This window comes from Colobus angolensis, unplaced genomic scaffold (assembly GCF_000951035.1).
Source record: "Colobus angolensis palliatus isolate OR3802 unplaced genomic scaffold, Cang.pa_1.0 Scaffold7, whole genome shotgun sequence".
Classification (NCBI taxonomy): Eukaryota; Metazoa; Chordata; class Mammalia; order Primates; family Cercopithecidae; genus Colobus; species Colobus angolensis.
Genome location: NW_012120709.1, coordinates 2,488,670 through 2,514,699, shown reverse-complemented (window position 1 = coordinate 2,514,699; position 26,030 = coordinate 2,488,670). Strand labels below are relative to the sequence as shown.

Genomic DNA, 26,030 nt, shown 5'->3' with positions numbered 1-26,030 from the left:
TATATAATATATATCGTGTATATTATATATTTTCCTCCCAAGATGGAGTTTTGCTCTTTATATATATTTATATATATACACATATGTAAATAATTTGGTCAGTGCAGTGAGACTGTCTTCCTATTTTAGCTGTAGGTTTGCATAACAAACTTGAAGCATTCAAAACATTCTGAAAGAGAAAGGTTCTGGTTGTTTGATTTCATAAAAAAGAGTTTTAATGATAGAATTATAGAAGGCCATATAAACGTAGGAATTAAAATTCTTATAGCTGGCTGACAGCAAAATATTAATGCCTTATTCATATATAACACCTTAAGTAAAGCAACCAGTATGCCTACACACAGTTTCTTTTTTACTTTACATCATTTGTTTTGTTGGGAGGGGGAAGAAAAGTATCTAGTAAAAAAATGCCAATACTTAATTTTGGTATAAGAGTTTCTTTCAGTTTTACATGTTGCTTATACCTAGAAAATTATTATAATCCAGGCATTTTTAACTTCGTAAATGTGGACTTATACTTTTCATGCCTTTTTTTTTTTTTTATACTTTGCCGATCCTTCTGCCTTACATTAAAGCCATTTCTCTGTTTTTCCCAAACTTGGAAAACTCTTGTGTTTTCAAGATTTAGTTCAAGCTTGATCTGCTTGGGGACTTTTCTCCTCTCTGGATTGGGCGAAATGCCCTTCCTCGCTAGCATTTTTATAGCATCTTGGACATAGCATTTTTCCTGTTGTTTTGTAACATTTGTCTTTCTCTCAAAACTGTAATCTCCCTAATACAGGTAATAAGTATTTTATTTATATATCTCTAGTGCCTAGCCCAATATTTGAAACTTCACAGGTGCTCAGTGTTTGACTAGTTGTATAAGTAAAGAGAAGGTAAAGGAACAATTGTGTAAACATTTAAAGTTAACAATGCATTTTGATTCTACTACTAAAGAAAATCCAAAAACAAGAAAGGATATATATTCATTACCATATTATTCACTTCATTTGTCAGATAATAATCTTTATTTCTTGATTTAGGTGTTCACTGTTGGCAGAATTTGTGCCGACCGTACCAGAATTTATCATAAACTGAAACATTTTAAATTCAAACTATACCAGGAATGTTGCTCTCTTGCAAAGAGAGAAGTTAAAGATGAACAAGTTAAAGAAACAGTGGAAAGAATTTTCAAGCAGTCAAAAGAAAGAGGCTGGATTAAGAAGGTAAGGTGAATATATGACAATCTCATCATGTACATTCTGAAGCCTAATTGTGATCAGCAAAAGGAAACAAATGATTAGAAGATAGCGAAATTTAAGGTAATCTCTTTTTTTTCTCTCCTTTGTATTTTCTCTTCTTCCACTCATTCCTTTCATGCTTATCATTGTCCTTCTGAATAGATGTCCTGATGTTCTAAGGATTCACTCGGCCCATCAGATAAATTTTAATAAGCATTAATACTGTCCTTTATTGAAGGACCTCTGTCCTTTCACTTTTATGTATGTATTGCTTACATATATATAAAGTCCCCTGATTTTTTCTTTGACAGAGTATAGGACTCACCTCTGCTTGTCTGCTTCCTATTCTTTAGAACAGTTCTTTTGACCTGAGAGTGAAGAAGCACCTGGTGCCAGTCTGAGGAAAGGATCTCGGCTGCCAGTTCTAATACCACCCACATCCTCTTCTTGAGGACATGGTACTGGGCAGTGAGCACCAACTGAATGTCGAGGGGAATGCAGAGGTTTCAGGCCATGGCACTGATTTTGATTCCCCCATATCCTATTGATCACTACATTTGATATAAGGAGTAAAGTGGGGGTTTTGAAGAGTGCACTGGATTCCCGAAGATCTGCTGGCAGCTCATAAGCTCTGGTCTGCTCACAGAGCTTTTAGAATTGTTTATGGTATATGGAAAGAATGCTAATATGACTGCAGTCTTCTAAAACAAGTCTAGTTACATGAATGTATAAGAGCGAACAAATAGTAGATTTTCAGGCAACTCTTATCAACATTTAATCTTTAAAAGAAAAGAAAAAAGCCTGACTTGAGATCCATTGCCTGGATTATATCATAGGGAAATTTGTAAAAGAGGAGTATAAAAAATAAGGCAAGAGAGCTTAGGCAGAGGGAAAGAAACTTTTTTAGCACATGTCATGTTTAGTGGAGGTCTCCCAGTCTAGAGAATGACCTCATTATTGGTTTCCCTTTGACAATTATTCTCCCACCACAAACCACCACCCAGTGATCTTGCCTGCCTCCCACATCTTGATCCTTAAGTCTTCTCTCATTTTACTCTCTTCAGCTTTTTGCCATTTACTTTGCTTCTACTTCTCCTACTCCAAATGTTTCTCTCCCCTTATCCATACTTTTTCATTTGCCTTAGCGGAGAGGAATCACTTAGTAACTTCCCGTCTTCATTTTCCTAGACGACATTAAATTCTTAAATGCTTTTATTGATGCCTTTAAGTGTTGCCAATCCTCTAGTGGAATTGCAAAACCTATTGGGATAGCACAGTTATAAAGAAATGGATACTAGGTACAGAAAAATCACTGTGCATATACTGTATATGTTATATAATAGTATCATATGTGGGGAAGAACATTAAACTTCTTGAAGAAAAAAGCATTTCCAAATCATGTATCCTAGAAAAAGCTGAAAAAGGTTTAGGACACCAGAAGGACCTGGAATTTTACAAAACGTTATTCTTTATGCATAATATAACACTTGGCTTTCTTTTCTTAGGAAAAGAAAGGAGCTTAGGCTTTCTTTTCAAGAAAACCAAGTGTCATGTTATACATAAAGAATAATATTTAGCATTAGGCATTGAAATCATATTTCAAGATTGTGCATGTCTAGGACAATATGCACATTTTTTCCACATGAAAATACCAAAGACCTTCATTTTATTTGAGATTTCTCCACTTAAAAAATTTGTTTCTAGGTTTTCTCAAAAGATTTCCTAGAAGCCACGGAAGTTTATAGCCAATATAAACCCATTTGCAGCTTTTTGTGCTGTGATGAAATTTCAGAATTTGTCAAGTGCTCTGACATTTCCCATCCTCACTCTGTCCCTCTCACTGTGTGCCTTTGAGTGATAGCACTGCACGTGCTTTGTGATGTGTGCTGCCTTTAGCTACAGTCTGGTAGTCACAGTTATTCTAACCCTTTAGAATGCCTGGGGCTCAGTGTTACTTGAATGCCATCTCCATGGCACTTTCCGCTCATATTTCCCAATTATGTCAGCCCCTTTTTTTGCCTTACACGTACTATTTGTTCCTGTCTTTCTGCCTCCAGCTTGTATTCCACACCTTACTTTTTCCCTTACCTGCTTCTTCAGCCATTTTACTTTACTTATCTCAGGATGTCTCAGCATGTCTTCCCAAAGACAGGCCAACTAGACTGACTTCATTCTTCTTGTTCTTCCTTCTAAAGGTTGAACTAGGGTGATCTGTTTTTAATGTAATGATACTAAAGGGGTGTAGGAGCAACTTGAGTTTAAGAAAAGGACAAATAATAGGAAAATTATAATAAAACCAAAATATTTGATAAACATAATTATGTCTTATTCTAAAGAAGAGTTCAATAACATACTCTAATATGACACTGGCAAAATTCCAATGAATATTTGTTCATTAAGAAGAAAGTGTATATGATGATGGGATTTCCTGGAAAGTTGAAGATGGTATTGTTGGGATTGGCTGGTGGATGCATGAACACCAGGTACTAAAGAAAACATGTCAATAGAAGTATCAAGTGCCCATTCATACTGTAAATACTGTATGTAAAACTGTTACAAGTGACAGTTGTATGTAAATTTTAAATGTATTGATAAATATTGTCATATACATAATAATTTAAAATTGTAATTAGATATTCCTTGCCTTCCTTAAACGCTTCTCATTTCTTCTCTTTCCCCTCCTTTTTAACTTTTTCCCTTGCCCTTTTTTTCCCCACCCTTTAAACTGATGTTTCTCAAAACATGGCTCTAAACTACCTAGGTCAGAATCACCTAGAAGTTTTTGAAAAAATGTATAATCCCCTAGCCTCATCCCAGATATATTGAATGATAATCCTTGGGATGTTAAACATCCAATACTTTTAGCATTGGTGATTCTTAAGTAAATAAAAGTTTGAGGATCACTGCTAAAAAGTACCTGTTAACACTGAATTCTGTCCTCATCCTTTCAAAGTTTCCTTGGCAAATCAATTCCCTTCTGAGTTCTAGTTGCTACTTCTGAGTAGAAGATTCCAAACTTCTCTTATATTCTGACCTCTTTCCCACACTTCATTTCCACAGTTCCAACTGTTTTCATCAGTAGGTTCATCAGGTGTTGTAAGAGAATAGTCTTCACTATTAAAGTAAGTAGTCTTCAGTATTAAAACCCTCCAAATTTTTAGTAAAGAATTATGAGAGCAGCATCTTTAGGTAGGAAAGGATGGCAGAGTAATACTAACTGCAATGTCTGTGAGTTTCACTTTCCTTTTCAAGTTTTTATTTATTTTTTTCTTGCCAAAGGTGTGTCCTAGTCACACCATTTAAATCTCAGAAACAGCATACTCTATACTGCTTAGAAGTATAGGCTTAAGTATTTGCTTTGCCACTTACTAGCAGTAGAATTTGGGAGCAAACTATTTTCTTTCTCTAAGCCTAAGTTTTCTCATCTGGAAAGTAGGAACTAAAGCAGTAATAATAATTGGGTTTTGATTGGGGAGATTAGATGTGTAACACGTTTTAAGCATTTGCTAGGACCTAGCAATTAGTAAGTGATCGATTAATCTTAGCTGTTACTTGCAATGAAAGCAAGGAGAGGGTTTCTTTCCTCCTATCTTAGTATAACTGAGATAGATTTTAATTGTCCTAGGTGTGTGTGGTGGTACACAGCTGTAGTTGCAGCTACTTGGGAGGCTGAGGTGGTAGAATCGCCTGAACCCAGGAGTTCAAGGCCAGCCTGAGCAAGATAGTGAGGTCCTGCCTCTTAAAATATTTTTTTTAATTTTTAATTTTCCAAAAGTAATTTAATAAATAATAAAGAGGATATGAAGAAAGGTAATATGAAAAGCATAAAAACAGTCAAACTTTTCAAGTATAGGTTTCTAATCCTAGAGTACTTTACTTGTATCTAATGAAACCTACCTAAGTACTAGGTCGAAGAAAATTCCTAAGTAGACCCTAGGATATTTCCCCTTGTGTTAATGTGCTTCCATCTTCCCTTAGAAGGAGATCCAGTGAGATATCATAGGGTTGTAAAAAAGAGTTTCATGGCCTTCAATGTCTAGAATGAAAATGCACTTCTCACATTCCCTTCTGTAGGTCCCTGTCACCACAAAAGTCAGGGTCACCAGGATCCTCTCTCATTTCACTGAAGATAGAAACAGAGTTCATAAACAGAGTCAAGAAACGAGTATGTCATTAATCCCCTCACTGAAGTAAATACTTTGAACTCTGTATGTCTGAAACTGAAATCATGTATCTCCTTCCCTCCCACAAACAGCCTGCAGAATAACTCTGCCATTATTCTACTCTGTCAACTTTGAAATCTCTAAATCATTCTTGACTCCTCTCTTAACTTGTTCTACTTTGTTCTTTACTCTTCATCTTCATTGCTATCACTCAAATTTGAGCCCTCATGAGCTAAATTGTTGTCATAGACCCGTAACTAGTTGCTGAACTATTCTAGAATGAATGTTTTACCAATTTTCCTAAAATACACCTTAGATCAGTTCAGTCCCCTGCTCCAAAACCTTTAGCAACTTTCCATTTCCTGTCAAATGATTGTTCAGTTCTTTAACCAGTATTTTATAATTTTTAGTCTCTGAACTCAAGTCTCTTTGGTTCAGTCGTAGCTCTCTCTGTTCTCCTAAAAATACCCAGGTTGTAGTCAAATCCCATGTTTTCTTGTCATGTCACTTTGATGGACTATTGTCTCTTACTGAAAACTCTTGCCACCAACTCTTTGCCTACCAAATCTCTTTTTCCAGGACAATTTAAATGCCACTCTTTGCTGCTTACCTCAACTAACCATGACCTCTCTTCTGAACCCTCATGACAGTGTCTGTACCTCTTTTGGCACTTATTACTGATTATTATTGGTGTATTACTATTGAACTCTATTCTCCTTAGGGGCAGGGAAAGTATCTTTTTAAAATATTGTACCCAGTCATTAACAGAGCCTTTGATATGTATGTTCAACAAACTTTTTACTAAGTTATTGAGGTCACTACATTTCTACTCTAAGCATAATAATAGAAAAATTATGGCCGGGCGCGGTGCCTCAAGCCTGTAATCCCAGCACTTTGGGAGGCCAAGACGGACAGATCACGAGGTCAGGAGATCGAGACCATCCTGGCTAACACGGTGAAACCCCATCTCTACTAAAAAATACTAAAAAACTAGCCGGGCGAGGTGGCGGGCGCCTGTAGTGCCGGCTACTCGGGAGGCTGAGGCAGGAGAATGGCATAAACCCAGGAGACCGAGCTTGCAGTGAGCTGAAATCTGGCCACTGTACTCCAGCCTGGGCGACAGAGCGAGACTCCGTCTCAAAAAAAAATGAAAAAAAAAAAGAAAAATTATAATTTAAAGCACAGTTACAAAATTAATAATATTCACTTTGATCTCTTTCCAGTGCTTTCTATGAGTTGGAAATGCTTATTTGAAATTAAGTTCCTGTTTACCATAAAAAGATTTTTGTTCATGATTACCATGAAATGAACTTATCCTAATTGTGTCTGTAGTTTGCAAAGGCCCAGTTTATCTTCATTGCTTTGAGTAAAATAACTAGCTTTTCTATTGTATATGCAGAAATATGGCCAACTTGAAGAATATCTCAATTCTGCGGATTACTTTCAAGGAGAGAAGTTTGACTGAATTGTAACACATTTCCATCAGAGAAGATTCTGTAAATGTGAAGATCATGATTCTTGTTTTTCTGTATCATGTGGTGTATTTATACATTTTCTCTATATCTTTGTGGCAAAATATTTCGTTTAAAACATAATTAATTCCTGTGAAATGGCACTCTATACTCTAATTAAACTTTTATCTGATGTACATAAAAGCATTATCTTAATTTTTAAGTCTGTAAATATGTTTTAAAGTTACATAATAATGGCTTTGTAACAGATGACTGTCAAGTGAATGAGCTGTTCATATCCTGTCAGTTTAGTCAAAATATATTGTATTTTAAAAATGTATTTAGACTAACATCTACATGTATTTTTACTGAATTCCTGTCCTTTTACAGTATTAAATGATTTTCATTGATATATTTTTTACTGCTATCTTCTAAATCAGTGGACTATGGAAGAAACCTCAATATATCATTCACTTCAATCCCCTTGCTTCAGAATCAGATCATAGCATATCTATTCGAAGTAGAGGAATGCTTTTTTCCTTTTCTTGAAAGTTTCTCTTTCAAATAGATTTCAGGCCTCCAGAGTCTTTCAACCCTCACATTCAGGAATAATTTTATATACATTTTCATGCTTTATAATGTTCTTACTTTTTTATTCAATTTTGTCTATAAGTGGATGATTAAGATGTATTTTATTTATTTTTATCCATAGCTTTTTCCATATAAATATATATCTTAGGGTCAGAACTGCTAAAAGAGACAAACTCAGCCAGAAGCACTTGGAAAGCATATTTTGGTATCTGCATTGCTTTGCACATCTAAATTTTCCCATAAAGTAAAATGGTTGCAGAGTGAACAAATGAACCCTATCTGTTCTGTATTTTTAATTCTTAAAAGTGATATTCTAGTAGGATCTATTCTACTGTGGAACTTTTGATACTTTTTTCTTAATGGAAGTATTTGTTGAACTTGGATTCATCTATTATGTGACTCATGGCATGGACCGTAATGTACGTATCCATAAAAAGCTACGTTAAGCTCATATATGGAAATTAGTTAATATTTTCTACAGTTTATTTCCTGAAATTATCCATATTATTATTGTAAACAAATGGGGTGGAAAAAACTCACAATGTGGTGAAAGTACTGATGTTGATGTTTAATGAGGAGTGCATACCTTTCAAACATTGTGAAATGGAAATTTCACATATCTGTATTTTTTTTTGAGATGGAGTTTCACCCAGGCTGGCGTGCAATGGCATGATCTCTACTCACTGCAACCTCTGCCTCCTGGGTTCAAGTGATTCTCCCACCTCAGCCTCCTGAGTAGCTGGGATTACAGGCATGCGTCACCACACCTGGCTAATTTTGTATTTTTTAGTAGAGATGGGGTTTCACCATGTTGTCCAGGCTGGTCTTGAACTCCTGACTTCAGGTGATCTACCCACCTCGGCTTCTCAGAGTGATGTGATTACAGGCATGAGCCACCCTGCCTGCCCTGCATCCCTACATAGCTGTATTCTCATTCATATTTCCCTGGCATGTGGCAAAATAATCCTTAACTAAATTCCAGGAAATAAAAATAAAGCCGTTATTGAAAGGTGAAGATGAAGGGACAATGTCCCCCCAAAAAAGCAAGGCAGAGTTAGAAGTGATAGTCAAGGAGGAATGGTAAAAGATCACAAATGATTTATAAAAAGGAAGGCCAGATGAAATGAAAAAAAAAAAAAAAGATCTCTAAAGTATCTCCAATTACCTAGAAGCATCAGTTATCATATGGGACATTACAAACAAGCTTGAGATGACTGAAGAGTAATCTTAAAATATATCTCTTACTTTTAACAGCATGCAGTTAATTTATAAATTAAGGTACTAATAATTCCAAGGACTTATCTGGATCAACTATCTTGTTGGCTTGAAGCACTTTTCCTATTGGAACAGCTCCCTGTTGATCATAAAATGCTTATAGGTAGTTTGTCTGATCTAAGGTCATTGCAACCAAGCATGCTACTTTGTAGGAATCTGGAAAATACAAGAGGCTTTTAGGTTGTGGTAACATCAAAAGAATGGCAAAAAAGCTATTAGGAAGTGAGATGTATTAGGGGGTAAAAAGCAAGTAGTTCATAAGAAAATGGAAATGTTGAAAAATAGAATTAACCTTTACAGGTATTAGGACATATTATTTTATCATTATCATCATCACCATCAATATCATTGATTCAATAACACAAAAACAGTTTTTTTGTTTTTGTTTTTGTTTTTGTTTTTTTGTGACATAGCCTCACTCTGCCGCCAGGCTGGAATGCAGTGGCACAATCTCACTCACTGCAACCTCCACCTCCCGCGGTTAACTGATTCCCCTGCTTCAGCGTCCCGAGTAGCTGGGACTACAGGCGTGCACCACCACGCCCAGCTAATTACAAAAACAGTTTTTAAGCTTGTTTATTTCACATATCATTTCACATGACTATAAACTTTTTAGATTTGGCCATTTATTACTACAGTGGTAGGTGCTTTAGTTTTAGGTAGCTATTGATAGCAGAGATGATGAGGAAGACAGAAATGGACAAGTAAAAGGGAAGAAATTCTAGAAAAAAATCACAGGGCTATACAGAAGCTTTAGGGTTATGAAGACAGGGAACAAAACCATAAGACCAGAAAACACAAGGGAAAAGAAATGTCTATTGTACAGGCAGTTGGATGCAATTGGCCGTATTTTCTGACTTGTCTGCTCATACTCAGATGAGTAGATCTACATAGTACTCATTCTTAGGAGGTATAATAGGGCTTACTTAGACTCCAGAGTGTTCACTGAGGGATAATTAAACTGCAGCCTTTGAGCAGCTTTGAGCTACTTTGAAGATAGTTTGGCTCCCCCATAACTCCTTTCATACTTGCTATTGAGGCAGCCAGACTAGTGATTAAGGTTGAAGTCAGTCTTTTTTTCTTCAACTTTTATTTTAACTTCCGGGGTACATGTGTAGGAGGTGTAGGTTTGTTACATAGGTAAACGTGTGCCATGGTGGTTTGCTGCACAGATCATCCCATCACCTAGGTTTTAAGCCCAGCATCCATTAGCTGTTCTTCCTAATGCTCCCCATTTCCCAACCCAACCACCAACAGGCTCCAGTGTGTGTTGTTCCCCACCATGTGTCCATATGTTCTCATCATTCAGCTCCCACTTATAAGTGAGATGGTGTGATGTTTGGTTTTCTATTCCTGCATTAGTTTGCTGAAGGAAATGGCCTCCAACTCCATCCATGCCCCTGAAAAGGCCATGATCTCATTTCTTTTTATGGCTGCATAGTATTCTCTGGTGTGTGTGTACCACATTTTCTTTATCCAGTCTATCATTGATGGGCATTTAGGTTGATTTCATGTCTTTGCTATTGTGAATAGTGTTACAGTGAACATACATGTGCACATATCTTTATAACAGAATGCTTTCTATTCCTTTGGGTATATACCTAGTTATGGGATTGCTGGGTCAAATGGTATTTCTGCCTCTAGGTGTTTGAGGAATCACCACACTGTCTTCCACAATGATTGAACTAATTTACACCAACATTGTAAAAAGCATTCCTTTTTTCTCCACAACCTCACCAGCATCTGTCATTTTTGTTTTGGGTTTTTTTGTTTGTTTGTTTTGTTTTTACTTTTACGTAATAGCCATTCTGATTGGCATGAGATAGTATCTTATTGTGGTCTGGATTTGCATTTCTCTAATGATCACCAATGTTGGGTTTTTTTTTTTTTTTGTATGTTTGTTGGCTGCATAAATGTCTTCTTTTGAGGAGTGTCTGTTCATGTCCTTTGCCCACTTTTTAATGGGGTTGTTTGTTTTATTCTTATAAATTTGTTTAAGTTCCTTGTAGACTCTGGTTATTAGACCTTTGTCAGATGGATAGATTGCAAAAATTTTCTCCTATTCTGTAGGTTGTCTGCTTACTCTGATGACAGTTTCTTTTGCTATGCAGAAGCTCTTTAGTTAATTAGATCCCATTTTTCAAGTTTTGCTTTTTTGCAATTGCTTTTGGTGTTTTCATCATGAACTCTTTGCCCATGCCTATGTCCTGAATAGTATTGCCTAGATTTTCTTCTAGGGTTTTTATAGTTTAGTCTTTAATCCATCTAGAGTTCACCACTCCTGTTCAATATAGTATTGGAAGTTCTGCCCAGGGCAATCAGGCAAGAGAAGGAAATAAAGAGTATTCAAATAGGAAAAGAAAAGTCAAATTATCTTTGTTTGCAGATGACATGATTCTATGTCTAGAAAACCCCACTATCTCAGCCCCAAAGCTTCTTAAGCTGATAAGCCACTTAAGCAAAGTCTCAGAATACAAAATAAAAGTGCAAAGATTGCTGGCATTCCTATACACCAACAACAGGCAAGCAGAGAGCCAAATAATGAATGAACTCCCATTCACAATTGCTACAAAAAGAATAAAATACCTAGGAATATGGCTAACAAGGGAAGTGTAAGACCTCTTCAAGGAGAACTACAAACTACTGCTCAAAGAAATCAGAGGACACAAATGGAATCCATGCTCATGGATAGAAAGGATCAATATCGTGAAAATGGCCATACTGCCCAAAGTAACTTATAGATTCAATGCTATTCCCATTAAACCACCATTAACATTCTTCACAGAATTAGAAAAAACTATTTTAAAATTCATATGGAACCAAAAAAGAGTCTGAATAGCCAAGACAATCCTAAGCAAAAAGAAAAAGGCTGGAGGCCTCATGCTACCCAGCTTCAAACTATACTACAAGGCACAGTAACCAAAACAGCATGGTACTGGTATAAGAACAGACACATAGATCAATCAAACAGAATAGAGAGCTCAGAAATATGACCACCCACCTACAACCATCTGATCTTCGACAAACCTGACAAAAACACCCAAGTGAGGAAGGATTCCCTACTAAATAAATTATGCTGGGAGAATTGGCTAGCCATATGCAGAAAAGTGAAACTGGACACCTTCCTTACACCATGAAGTCAGTCTTGAATTAGAGTTCTCATCTGTTACTTTCTAGTTATGTGAACCAGAGCAAGTACTTTAATTTTCATGAGGCTTAGTTTTTCTCATTTATAAATGGGCTTATAGTATCTTTCAGGATTGTTTGTGGATTAAGAGGGATAATATATGAGACGTGCTGTGGCTATAAAAGTAATTTTTTAATTGTAACGAGAACAGAAATGAAGATGTTGATGATAATGTCAACTTGAAATTAAGTGTCTAAGGGTAAATGTGTACAAAAAAAGACCCTCCAAAGAAGTGTCCTACACCACTGGAATATAGTATGAATATTAAATTCCTGCTTCACAATTTAAGATATGTCCATGTCTAGCAAAGTAAAGTTACATCATTTAGTAATAGCTGATTTGACTAAGGACTGCATGTTATTAATCAAATCCCATGTTACTGAAGGGCTACAGAATGAATGGAATGGTTTCAGTTTAGTTATTACATGTTTCTTTCATGCCAAATGTAAAATATTCATTATAGTATAAAGAAAATATTGTCTGATGAAGACAACTTTTTAAAACTGAACTTTTAAAAATAAAAGTTTTTTTTATTTTTGTCCTCTTTAATGACACCTCATGACAGTTCTCCATTCAAATTTTCCTTATCTAACAAATACATATTTCTGCTTTTCTCTTGAATAGTGAGGAACTTAGCCTTGGAAGGAACAGATAGAGATAGAAGTATGTTCCAATGAAGGCTGGGTGCAGTGGCTCATGCCTGTGATCCCAGCACTTTGGGAGGCCGGGGCGGGTGGATCACAAGGTCAGGAGATTGAGACCATCCTGGCTAACATAGTGAAACCCCCTCTCTACTAAAACTACAAAGAATTAGCCGGGCGTGGTGGCGCGTGCCTGTAGTCCCAGCTATTTGGGACGGTGAGGCAGGAGAATCACTTGAACCTGGGAGGTGGAGGTTGCAGTGAGTTGAGATTGCGCCACTGCACTCCAGCCTGGGTGACAGAGCAAGACTAGGTCTTAAAAAAAAAAAAAAAATCTGACTGTATTTGTCCTTATTTCCAAGCTAACAGGATTGGTGAAAATAAAATGGACTAAAGTAGGCTAACCTATAGGGAACTAAATTGCAAATAAATCCAGTACTGAGATGTTTGCCTTGATTTTGCCTATTTCTATCCATAACTCAGTTTGAAACAGGACCATATTAATGAAATGCCAGAGTTTACTTAGATTATTGAAGGTGTACTATTTGAGACCTCAAATCTAAATGACTTCGAAATTAGGATACCCAGAATATTTTTCGTCCTAACTGTTGCAGTATTGTGCTCACCTTAATTTAATCGTCATAACTGAAAACAACAAGCGCAATCCAGAATAAGATTGGATTTTTTTTTATTTTGAGACAGAGACTAGCCCTGTCGCCCAGGTTGGAGTGCAGCGGCGTGATCTCAGCTCACTGCAACCTCTGCCTCCTGGGTTCAAGCAATTCTCACATCTCAGCCTCCCAAGTAGCTGGGATTACAGGCATGTGACATCACGCCCAGCTCATTTTTGTAGTTTTAGTAGAGACGGGGTTTCACCATGTTGGCCAGGCTGGTCTTGAACTCTTGACCTCAGGTAATCCGCCTGCCTCAGCCTCCCAAAGTGCTGGGATTACAGGCGTGAGCCACCATGCCTGGCCAAGATTGGATATTTTAAAGGTTGGATCACTTGAAAATGAGGGGACAATGATCTGTGTGAGATCTATTTGGTTTCTATTATTAAATTTCTTGAAACTCAGAGCCAGGTGCAGTAGTGGTGAGTACCTGTAGTTCCAGCTACTCAGGAGGCTCAAGTGGGCCCAGGAGTTCAATTCCAGCCTGGGCAACATAAGACTCCATTTAAAAAAACAAACAAAAAAACTTTTTGAAACTCAGCTGCTACACATTGACTTTCCTCATTGTATATGTGCACCAGGTAGCTAAGGATACCTCAGGTCTTATATTTGGTTTTTCATAGGCAGTCATGCATTGTCAAATAAAAACCTTTTTTTCTATAACTGGTATCGCTAATGGTATCATTCTCATAAAATATTTTATTTATTCCAACTGATTTGCCTGTTACCACCCAGACTCAGTTATCCAGAGACACACAAATGGGCAAGCAGGTAGACAAACGCTACACCTGCCTGCCCTTTAGGAGCTAACAATGTGATTACCTCTCCTCTCCACTCGCAATCCCTTCCGCCATCAACACACACATTCATATCTTCTTTACTCTATTAATGAACATTTCCTCGGTGCTCACACAACTTGTGCTAGGTTGCTCAGTGGTGTCATTTACAATATATTGAAAAATGAAAATTATATCCTCAGGAGGGCGTAATGTAGAGCTGAAAGGGAAAACACATTCCTGGCCCGGAATTTCTTAAACATTTAGAGCTGGTGAAATGGTTGTGTAGAGGCTGGGGAATTTCCCCAGCCTTCCCCACTTAACGGAGTCTGAGGCTGAGCTGAGCGAGGGCAGCTGAGACGCGCAGGCCTTGGGATTTACCTCTTCAGCCACTGGGAGGCCCTCTGCGTTCCCCTTTCCCCGGTGCCTGGCTGCGATTACTCACTCGCGCAGTGGCACCAGCCTTCCACCAGGGAGCCTCGAACGAGCTCTCCCGCCCTCTCCCCGCCCCCCCCCACCCCCATCTGCAGCTTGCTGGCTCTCTCTTTCTCCCTCTCTGTCTCACTCTCTCTCTTTCTCTCCCTCTCCTATCGGAGCACAATGAAAGCCTGTGTATCGCCGTGACTCCGGGCGGGAGCCAGTGTCAGCAAAGCGGCTAACAACAGACAAGAAAGAGAAAGGAAAATACAAGCTACTTTTTTTTTTTTTTTTTTTTTTTTTAATCCATAAAGCGGAGCGAATACAGGAGATAGAACCACATTGCTTATTGCGAGTCCAGACCCTCAGATCCACTGGCCGGGGATGGAATGTACAAAAGTGGACAGAAAAGTGGCTGGACATGACTCGGTGCAATTTGCTGGAAGTTTGTAAGTTTGACCATCGTTTGTAAATTACTCTCGGAAGAGTTTGTCTCTCTTGATACTGTATTAGAATAGAGCCGGGGGTGAGGAATAGAAACGTAAGCGGGAAAGAAAAAAATGTGTTGAAGGATCTCTCTCAGTGGCTAGCGACTTAAGATTGCTTTTCATTTGAGGCTAGGAAACCTTAGAGGGAGTGAGGATTTTACCGGTGATTGGATTAGCTGAAGAAAAAAGCATGGTCCAAAAGTCCAATTACTGACATTGTTAACAGTTGAAAAGCTGTCTCCCTCTTTTGGGAGAAGACAACATCCTACAGTACCCCCAAAGAGGAGAAAACACCGGAGCGAAAGGAAAGGGAGGAAAAATTAAAAGCCAAAAGACAGTCTCCCTTGATTTTTGCACATTTTGAACAGTGACTTAAACATCTTCTGAAACAGCACTGTTTTGTTTTGTTTTTTTTGGTTTTTTATTTAACCTGAGGAAAAGTCAAGGCTGCCGGTTACATAGACATGGTAGAAATGTGTTTCTCTGCGGAAACATCCCCATAAAGAATTGTCGGAAACAACTAGGTGAGGGGGAGTCCTCTCTATTAATACCTCTCTCAATTCCTTTTGCTGTGTGTTTCTGTCTCTTGCTGGACAATCCCTGAATTCTTGATCTAACCCCAGATCGTGTGTTTACGAAGTACCTAGTGGCTCTTATCAGCTTGGTGGGGGAAAAAAAATCCACCAACTCTGTCCAACTTCTCCAGAGCTGTCAAATGTAATTAGAGTGAGTTAATCAGGGTTTGTTTCCAACTTATCCTCCACCCAATTGATTTCTATTCTTTCTCCCCACCCTCTTTTTACTAACTCCCCTCCCCCACACCTTCTCCACGGCTCCCCCACAACCTCTGAAGACCTCTATTCATGTGGCCCTGAACACTGAGCTCACATTGTCAAAAACAGACTTGCCTGCAATAGCCAGCAGTAGCCTCTTTCCACCTCACCATCCCAGAGGCAGCAATCATTGTGTCCAGTAAGATGGGGGACACAGCGCCCCCGCAGGCCCCCGCAGGAGGGCTAGGGGGGGCCTCTGGGGCGGGGCTCCTTGGAGGGGGCTCAGTCACCCCGAGAGTGCACAGTGCTATCGTGGAGCGCCTCCGGGCTCGGATCGCTGTCTGCCGCCAACACCACCTGAGCTGTGAAGGACGCTATGAACGAGGTAGGGCCGAGAGCTCAGACCGGGAAAGAGAGAGCACCTTGCAACTCCTGAGCCTTGTACAGCATGGCCAGGGGGCAAGGAAGGCTGGCAAACACACCAAGGTCACCGCCACTGCTGCCACCACTACAGCCCCTCCACCGCCCCCTGCTGCCCCTCCTGCGGCCTCCCAAGCAGCAGCAACAGCAGCCCCACCGCCCCCACCAGACTATCACCATCACCACCAGCAGCACCTGCTGAACAGTAGCAATAATGGTGGCAGTGGTGGGATAAACGGAGAGCAGCAGCCACCTGCTTCAACCCCAGGGGACCAGAGGAACTCAGCCCTGATTGCGGTAAGCACCTGGCTTTCTCATGGTTCTGGCTGTGGTCCTGTGGCCTTTTGTGAGGGTAGAGGTTGCTTTGGCCTAAGGTAGAGTGGATGGCAGTGAAGAAGGCCAAGATGTCACCTGACTACCTCAAAGGCCATTGGGTGTGTTGTTTGAGTGGTTTCATGCGCCTACTCATCATGTTCTGTTGGTGCTCACCCCTGAGTTTTCCTTCACTTATAGGCTATTCCTTAACTGATAAGACGCCCAAGTTTTCCAGAGGCTCTCTGGGGTCCACAACTTGTAAAAGAAGAGGCTACCAGCTAGCAAGATCTGAGCCACTGAGGAAGGTTCTATCTCATGGATCCTCCAGCTTTGGCCAGCCAACCCTGATTAGGCCCCCAAGCCATTTTTCAGCCCCAAAACATTTATCAGCCCGGCTGGCCTTTATCAAAGCCTTTTTCTCCTTGCCCCATTTCCCCTCTCCCTTTTGAAGTGACCTCTTCTTCTTCACTTAAGAGAACATAAATGGTAAGCTGTAACAAAGAGCAAATTCCCCAAATGTCCCCTCAGTCAAAAACAAAATTTGCAGAAAATATCCCAAAGAGAAACTAGGGAGGCACTGTTTCTGAAGAGGCCTACTCTCTGATGCCCTCTAGACTCCCTCACCCCTGAGCGACATCTTGATTCTTTTCCCAAGCACTCCAGTCCAATCCAGTAACGCTCACTTCCAGCATTCGTTAAGTGGACAGGCACGAAGCAGCTATTTACACAGATCATCATCCTAGGAAATACCTGTCTTCAGCCACTCCTAGTGAAAGGATATCAAACCCAAAAGTTCTGATTAAGTTTCTGGCTGGAAGTTCTTCCCCAGAGGCGCAGACACACCCCATCCCAGAGGAGTATCCCTTGGATCATTGATTCTCAGTGCCAGTCCCGGTCAGGTGACTGCCTGCTGTTTGCAGGCTTCCCCCAAAGCTGCTGGGCCAGTAGCCTCTCGTGGAAGGTGGAACCCTGCCCTGTGGCCCTGCAGGTTTCCTCCCTTTTGGAGCTCCATGAGGCTTCTGGATTCTATGTCTGCTCCAGTTTACCCAGGTCAACCCTAGCAAAAGCAACAGGAAATGGCCATGCAAGCCCCAAAGTACTCAAAAAGCCCAAAGGAGATGGTGCTATTGTGTCTAACTGCTCCTCCAAAGGAGCCTGATACTGAGCTCTCAGGAGAGGACATCCTCTGGCCGGGCGCTCAGGATGGCTCTTTCTGGCTTCCCTAATCCCTGGCCTGGGTCCGTGGTGATGAAGGCTCTGGATACCTCTGAGGAGTAGAATGGTGCTTTTCTCCCCAACCATAAACACATTTACTAGGGCTACCTAGAAATGGGACTCCTTGACGTCAGCTCCAGATAAAAAAATAACTACCAACAGTTAAACTGCACAGGGTTTACAGTTTTACTTTTGAATAGCATTAGCTTGTGGGGTTATATTAAAGCTTCAAAGCCTAATATCCTTTTCTATCACCTGCTCTATTCCCACTTCTCCCTGGAATTCCCTAGGAAAGCAGTGGCAGGTTGTTTTGTGGAAAAAAAAGATGTTAGGGTAAAGGAGGGGGGTAAAGAATTGCTCAAATGGAGAGAAGAATGAGCTTTGTATGTATGTGTGTGTCACCAGCATCTGCAGCCAAAAGTATCTAAATGCCTTGATTGTCCCCAGTAAATTTATAATCTGTCTGCAAGTCTCCCAATAATGTGGCTTTGTGTGCTTCACAGTCTCCTGGTAAGTGTTTCTGGGGATGGAACCGCGAGTGAGGCACCCAGCCCAACCCTGAGTGGAGAAGACTGATCTCTGGCCTGGGTGCCAAGACCGGAGGGGGCCATAAAGAGCCAGATCGGGCTTCCCTTGTGGCCTTCACAGCCCAGCCTCTGAAGGAAAGGTGGCATGTTTGCCTCTGGCCTTGTTCTTTGAGCTTCTGCTTTTGTCCAACTTGGAAGTAAGCTAAGGCAGCCTTTTTTTTCTAGGGTGTTTCATGATGGGAAATGAAACCAACTTTAGTGGTCATTGTAACTTTACAGTAGCAATACCCATGCTGGGAGGGAAGTAAGGGAGCAGTGTCTGGCCCTTCCCGACTGAAAGCTTACTGCTGCAGAAGCCAGAGCTGGCTGCTGTGCTACCCCTGGCCTAGGAGGGAATCTTTCTCTCTCTAACCGCCAGCCATCTCCTGAGACATTCCCTTAGAGGAACTCCATTTCCAGGTGTAGTGATAATGCAGAGAGGCACAGTGTAAGTTAGGAGGGCAAGGGATAGATAGTATATTTCTAGTAGTTGCTTTTCATTGAAAATATGTGGCATTGCACTGGTTTTTGGAAATTCCCTCTCCATTTTAGCTTCTAAATTTGGCCCGTTGTTACTCAGCATGGTACTCAGAGATGGTGATGCAAGTGCTGTATTAACCTGATAACATTGTGTCCAAAGGGAGGCCTGGGCATTTGGAAGTGATTCACCAAGCCCATTACATCTGCAGGTCTTACTTTACTCGGGCTCCTCTTATTTTCAGATATGCTATTAATTTTAAAAGGGCCTTTGTTCAGGGTGTCAGAATTTTTTCGTAATTTTATTGCTACTGTGTCTATAACCAGATTTATGTGGCTTGGGTGTGTTGAATGTGTAACTTTAATAGTTAATTCGTATGCCATAAGTGGCCATAAATGTCCTTTGGAGAAAGGAAAGAATATTGATCATCTAAAATCAAATATGTGCTGTATCCTCAGATGAAAGCTTTGTATCCTGCATACTTTTTAGTATGATGCCTTGAAGACAGTGGGTAATATTTGTTGAATGAAGGTGAAAGGACAACTTCTGTTTGGTGGGATAATGTTGACTTTCATGGGTGTTATACAGCAAGGAATATATAATGTCTGAATCCTTTCAATAGCCTTAAGTTTCAAAAACAATGCAAGCATAACCTCCAAGCCAGTTCTAATTCTGTCCACATTGAGAGCCTAATTCTACAGCCCTTACTCAGCCAGTTTCTTCATTTAGCTCAAGTACAAGTTCAGGGGAAGCCCCAGTGCTGCAGAGACTGCAGGAACAGGGCCTTTCAGAGGGCCCGGATCATAGGGCTTTGAGCAGATCTGCATTTCTAACCACTTGGAGCAGACTTTAGGCACTAACTCATTTTCTGGCGAAGTATGTTTGAATCTTTGAATGAACTGTAAAACTGAGTAATTGCTGGTCCATGGAACAGTAAGGTTTAGAGCTTCTGTGGTACATTATTAATCTTTCCCTTTTGCCTGAGACAAGCTCTTTTTCTGTTGCATAGATTGTATTGCTAGGATGAGTAGATAAGTGGTTCCATGTCATCTCTGGCTTCAGAGATTATCTTTTCTCTAATGTCATATGGAGGAAAGAAAACAGATCGGACAAGGAACCTACATCCCTTGGTTTTGTGCCTGCTGGATCACCATCTGGGTTACCTAGGACAAGTCACTTAGCAGTCATCTGTGGAACAGAGAGGACAATCATGCTGCCCCAGCTTGTTGAGAGAAGCAAATGAGCATGTTTTTCTGAACAAGCTTTAGAAAAAATTAAGCACTGCTGAAATGCAATACTAGTGTTAGTTGTAATAAACTTATTACTAGTAATAAACTTCTAAACAATGAATGATAATACCAGTTTTTCTAGGGGTTAAATGTATACTCAGCTTTCAGCTGTCTGTTTTAAATGACGAAATAGCTCTTACTGTAAATAGAGGGATTGGCATTTCAAATTTCGTGCTGTCAAGATAAGACTGACATATCCGTATACTTAAGTGTTCCTGAAAGTCCCAGGAAATCCTAGTGCAATGCTATGAAAGTCTTTGGAGTCTTTGAATGCATCTACTTTACAGGCCTCTGCACAGACCTGGGAAGCTTTGGAAAGGTGTGTCCCCCAGAACATCTAAGGAATATTAGAAAAGTTGTTTACACAAATGCATGGGAAAGTTAAATATTTTGTCAACAATAGTCTAAAATGTTAATTGTTAGCTTAAGAAAGTCAAACAAGTTAAATCATTGCCAGAGTACCCTGGTTATTTTTAACTGATAATAATCAAGTTTCCAATTGACAATTAAAAAGTTGAGAGCTGTAAGTGGGAGGCCAGATCTGGGTGTCTATGGCTGTCTATGTGATAAATGTCCTCCTATCTCTAAAGAAAGCTCAGGCTTTTAGCTACACTAAATTACCCTAAGGCCACAGATAATATTAATGCATTTTAGAAAGTTTCTAGAACAAAGTTAAAAAAAAAAAAAAAAAGGAGAATTCTTACCTATCTAGGACCTTCCTACCACTTATTTCAAGTAAATATAAGATCTCACAAAGGCAAAAGGGTTCAAGTGGAGAAAAGAGTTAGTATAATACTTTACCAAAAATTGATAAAAACCTTTCTGTGACATCAAGGTGATGTTATTATATAAACCAAGATATCTTGCTTGTTTAGGTCAATGTTTGTTTATAGAAGGCGTCTGCTTTCTTTGAAATAATATTGGTAGGTGATGTTCATCAAATGTTTCTAAATCTTAATGTTTAATCACTTATGGCTTCTGTATTATAAACATTTTTAAATACCAATATGTTTAAATATGGGCTTTCAGATATTCTTAGACATAGCAATTAAATATGCCTAAGAGAGTGGCCATAATTAGCTGTTTTTGTTTTTTTGTTGTTGTTGTTTGTGTTTGTGTTTAGCACTGTTATTTAATCTAAGAAGGCCTGAGAGGGAATCTGAGAACAGTCACCCAGTTCTGCTGTGCATGGCAGCTAAGCCTGTCTGAATGGATTCTACTGCTTTCTTGTTCTTTAATCCAGACCCTTATATATGTTTATGTTCATAGGCAGGGCAATGTTTAGCGAAACCAATTCTAATTTTTTTCTTTTGCATTTTCATGCTAATTTCTGTCACACTCCAGCAGGCTTCCTGGGAGGATAAGGAGAAATACAGCTAAAGACATAGTCCCTGCTTACTTACAGTCTAATGGAATGCAAGACCACTTCAATAAAGTAACAGGAAAAGTACTAACCAGATAGAATGGACCAAAACTGGTATAGAAAAATCAGAGGAAGAGAGGAACAAATATTTACTGAGTCCTAGAATGTGCAAGGCTTTTTAATTCCCTATTTTTTGTAGTGCCTGCAAAAAACAGGTGAGTAATCAACAATTTGTCCCATTTTACATATAAGGAAACTGAAGCTTAGAGTAAATGGAATAATTTAATGCATAGATTTTATAGTTAGACCCATATTCAGGTCCCTATATTATACCTACTAGCTGTATGAATATGAGAGAAAATACTTTTGTTAGTTTCTTGGCATCAGTATTTTCATCTGCAAAAAACAGCTAAAGTTATTTAGCAAAACAGTCAGCATAGTGCCTGATACATAGTAGGTGCTCAAAACATGAGTACCACTAGTAGTTGGTAGTAGAGAGATTCAAATATAGGCCAGGGATAGCTATATGAGAACATGCGTCAGCAGCAGGGCCTGAGAAGAGGGAGAAAATACAGAAATGTGGGATTGGGGTCGCTGAGTGCAGGCATGTAAGTTAAGTGTTTGGGGAACAGAGAGCAGAGCTTGACTGAGTGTGGTTGGACGTGAGTACTGACGGGGATAAATGAGATTGATCCACATCCTGGAGGGCCTGGAGGTCTGGTAAGAGCAAATCAGAAGCCCTGGAAAACAGTAGAGCAAGGACGGCTCCGAGGAATCAGCAGCTATGATGCAATAATAATCCTTCATATACTTGAAGACAAGTATTACATTTCCCCTCCAGCAGCCTCTTCTCATAGCGCATTGCCTAAGTGCTCTGCACTACCTATCTTCAAGTCCCTTGAGCTGCTTAATGCCTTGCTATTTACACACTTCTCCCATTCATGGTGAGTTATATACTGCGTGACATGCCCTTTGACACTAAAAGGAGATAGTTTTAAAGCACACTAGCTAGATGCAGAAGAGGAAGTAAAAGAAGCAGACCAAGCTATACCTCGTTTCTTAGGTTCACTTGGCCTTCCAGTGCAAACAAGAATTGCCCTGTTGGTAAAAGTGTATATACTCTCTTGATGTCTAAATAAGTCTTCCCAACAAATGAGTTTGCCTGTATACTAATGTGGAAAAGATCTTCTCATTATTAAAAAAATCATGAACAAAAATTCATGAGAAAAGCATTATTATAGATGGTCTTTGAGAGGTACTTATTTCTTTGCTTGTAATATAGATGTGTTACAAATTTTTTACTTGTCTTGAGGTCCAGTTGGATACCAGTTTCCCCCATTTGGTTCTTGTTTACAAGGCAAAGGTAAGGGACCCTAAGGAAAGATGGCAAAGAAGAAAAACCAACATCTCCTTCCTCCTTGATTCATGGCATGATGCTTGGGATGCTGATGGTAGTTAGTGGGCTATTGACCAGCTTCAACCTTTGCCTACACATTTGTGAGAAACAGAGGTAAAAGAGCAAAGGCTATTCCACTTCCCTAGAGAGGACATGAAGAGAGAAGTTCACATATTCTCCACAGACTGAGGACTAGAAAGCTGGACCCTACCATAGCCAGATTACTAAAGGAATGGACATGAAAATGGACAAATGACAATACTGACACATGCCATAGCTCTCCAAAGGTCTTAATGTTTTAGCAAAGGTTTTAAACTCTTACATCAAGATTGTGTGCATGGGTCCTTTTTAGAGTTTGAGAAAATATTCATTAATTCAGTAAATAATCTTTGTACAGCTCTTCTGTGCCATGAACTGTGCCAGGAATACATTGATGGACACTTCAGTATAGCCTTTGCTCTCTGAATTTACAGTGTAGAAGGGAGGTGAGTGGGGTTAGAAATAGAACTGTTACAGTTGGCTTGTATAAGGAGGCAAAGAAGCATAGCAGTTAAGAGCCTGAGATCTTAACTCAACTCTGAGGTGAGACGACCAGATTTCAAATCACCCCTCTACCACTTAGTTGTGTTTTCTTGGATAGGTCAATTAAATTACCTTGCCTCAGTTTTCTCGACTGTGAAATGGAGTGATAGTAATAGAATTAACTTCTTAGAGCTGTTGATTAAATGAAGCAATTGCCTAACACCTCTTAAAGGCTCAATAAATTCTAGCTGTTACTATTAGTGTCTGAAGTAACATACCTGAATCAGATTCATAGGTTTCCTAGCCCAGAATTCTGTTTCCAGTAATGCCTCAGACATTTAGAGGAAGAGCATGGCTTTTCTTTTTAATGGTTACTTAAAATGGTTAGTGAAGAGTATCATTTATCAGTTCCCTCAATAGTTGAATATGAAGACATCACCTGGGATAGATTTACGTCTCCCTAGAATGTTAAATAGTGTCCTTCTTGAGAATGGGACCAAGTACTACCTCTTCCAATGCTAGGATTCTAGGACTCCTAATCTAGAAGTTGAGTAGAGTGAATGTCCACTTGACTCCTTACTTCTAGAATTCAGTCTGGGTTTCCATTCAGTTACCCAGCAAGTGTGAAGTATGGGCTTGGTAGGTAAATGAGCAATTTAAACCATCTATTGAGAGTTTTGAATCATTGGAACTGAATAGAAAAACCAATTTAATTGAATTGTTAATCAAAATTAATGAATAATTCTTAAGTGAATGTGGTCCTAGAGGTACAAAAAGTTAGAAGCTCCCTACTGTGGAGATTTAAATTTATGCTTTTGAAAGCCAGATCCCTGGCTAAAGTTGCTAACTTACTGCATCTGCAGATGAATAGGCAACACAGATTTGCCCTCTTTCCAACCCTAAGCAGGAGCATGTTGAAATTTCCATGCCTTGATGTGGCTCTTGCCTCAGAATCTCTTCTTTACTCAGTACCTCCTCAAGTGCGATTTCCCATAAAAAAAAAAAAAAAACATGAGGAAGATGTTGCCAAGGGTTCAAAGCAAGTTTTAGTGATGATAATTCTTAATTGAAAGCATGATGTTTCTATGAAGTGACAGGATTAGAAAACATAGTCTGTTCTTTAGTAGATTATATTTGGGCAAGGATGGATTTATTGTCCGAACTCAGAACGGAGAATGTAGTCAAAAATTTTTATCTGTTTTTTGTTTTTTCTCTCGCTTACTCCTCGTGATTTAACCTGAGATTCCTCCCCTTTCTTGAGGGTAATAATGCTTAGGAAATGTAGTGTCAAACGTAGTTGGGTTGTTTTGTTTCTAACAGTGTTCTTACTTCCTGAGTCGTTCTGGCAGATTCATACATTAACATGGAATCATTAACATTTTTGTTTTAAAATTTATCTTTTGTCAGAAATGTGGCTGAGTTATATTTGTGATTCTTATCCAGCCCTCTAATAACTCTCACCCACATGAAGCCCAACACCTTAAATGCCTCATTGTACAACAGAGTTCTCCTCAGGTAGCTCTCATAGATTTCAGTGGAAAGTTAATTACATGTGTAAGAAAATTTAGTTAAGGCAAAAGTCTGCTACAACCTCTAATAACTTACTAGGAGTCTGTTGGATACACAGTATAATCTCTTAGAGTCCTGGTAACCAGGGTGCAAAGAGGTAGCTTAATTGAATACAATATGTACTGTACTGTGTCTTACTTATGTGTAAAATGCTCATTTCTGGAGGTCTCTGGAGTCTAAATTATGTAAAAATAAAAACATTCTCTGGCTAAGCAGCTGAGAAATGAGGGTTTTTTGTTGTTGTTGATGTTTCTGTTCACCTAAGTTTCTGATACTTGCTAAACCAGCTAGGGCTTGCACATTTGACTGCCACACCGCAGTACTTAATTTCAGACAGCACAAAGTATGTGCTAGTGTATTATCCCATTTGGTTGTTTCGCGGAAGTGTTAAAGTGCAAAGTGCAGACATGAGAGTAAACAGGAAAGAGGAGCTATCCTCCTGACAGAAACAACAGACAGAGGCAACCGTTTAGTAAAGTTTGGGCCCAAGTTCCTGGAGCCACTACACCCAAGAGAGTTTCCTTTTCTCCCTTAGATTCTTTGCATGTGGCTCTGTTTGCAGGCTCAGTCCCCCAGAGAGTGACTCTGAGCTGTCTTTGTGCTAAATTAAACATTAGTTTTCTCCTTGGGAACCTGATCTTCCAAAGACTAGGCAACAATATCTTTCTGAGAGAGCTCCCAGCTAAGCATTTCCCTCACGAAGACACTGGCTCAGGAGCCCTTTCACCTCTCCGATCTGCTTAGCTAGTGTGAGTGCCTGTTGCATGGGAATTGTTTTGTCTAACCAGGTCTAGAAGCCCTTAAAGTGACAACTTGTACTTTAATCCTTGGTATAATGGTGAAGGACCCATGCTGCTTTAGCATATAATAAATGAAAACAGAGTAGCAGCCAGATCATGTAAGATTACAACCACATATGGGCAGGAGTTCTGTTTGCTCCCTACCTCCCAAATTCTGCACCCAGAGCAATGAAAGAGAGTGAGTTGCAAAACAGAAGCCATCTCATTTCTAGCCTTCTCTCATCTCTATCCTGTCCATCCTCCTAGAGGGCCAGTTCATATTAGTCTAAAAATAGGACACTATTCTACAATTTATAGAGTTGTATGAGCCCTTAGAAGACAGACCAAATCCTCTTTTCATAGATGAAGAAATTAAAGCTTTTTTTTTTTTTTTGAGACGGAGTCTCGCTCTGTCGCCCAGGCTGGAGTGCAGTGGCGCGATCTCAGCTCACTGCAAGCTCT

At 39.5% G+C, this 26,030-nt stretch overlaps 2 protein-coding genes across 3 annotated transcripts in view; both read left to right on the top strand.

Moving 5' to 3' along the window:
* Positions 1-7,697, top strand: part of CCDC82 (coiled-coil domain containing 82) — a 33,710-nt gene extending 26,013 nt beyond the window's left edge. For both annotated transcript variants that reach the window (XM_011926601.1, XM_011926600.1), the window contains 2 exons: positions 1,026-1,208; positions 6,786-7,697. In XM_011926601.1, the coding sequence (XP_011781991.1) occupies positions 1,026-1,208; positions 6,786-6,851 (249 nt within the window). In that variant the 3' untranslated portion in view covers positions 6,852-7,697. The remainder of the gene's footprint in view (positions 1-1,025; positions 1,209-6,785) is intronic.
* A 7,972-nt stretch (positions 7,698-15,669) lies between these two features.
* MAML2 (mastermind-like 2 (Drosophila)) overlaps positions 15,670-26,030 on the top strand; it is a 367,926-nt gene continuing 357,565 nt past the window's right edge. The window contains exon 1 of the mRNA XM_011926599.1: positions 15,670-16,373. Within this exon, the coding sequence (XP_011781989.1) occupies positions 15,861-16,373 (513 nt within the window). The 5' untranslated portion in view covers positions 15,670-15,860. The remainder of the gene's footprint in view (positions 16,374-26,030) is intronic.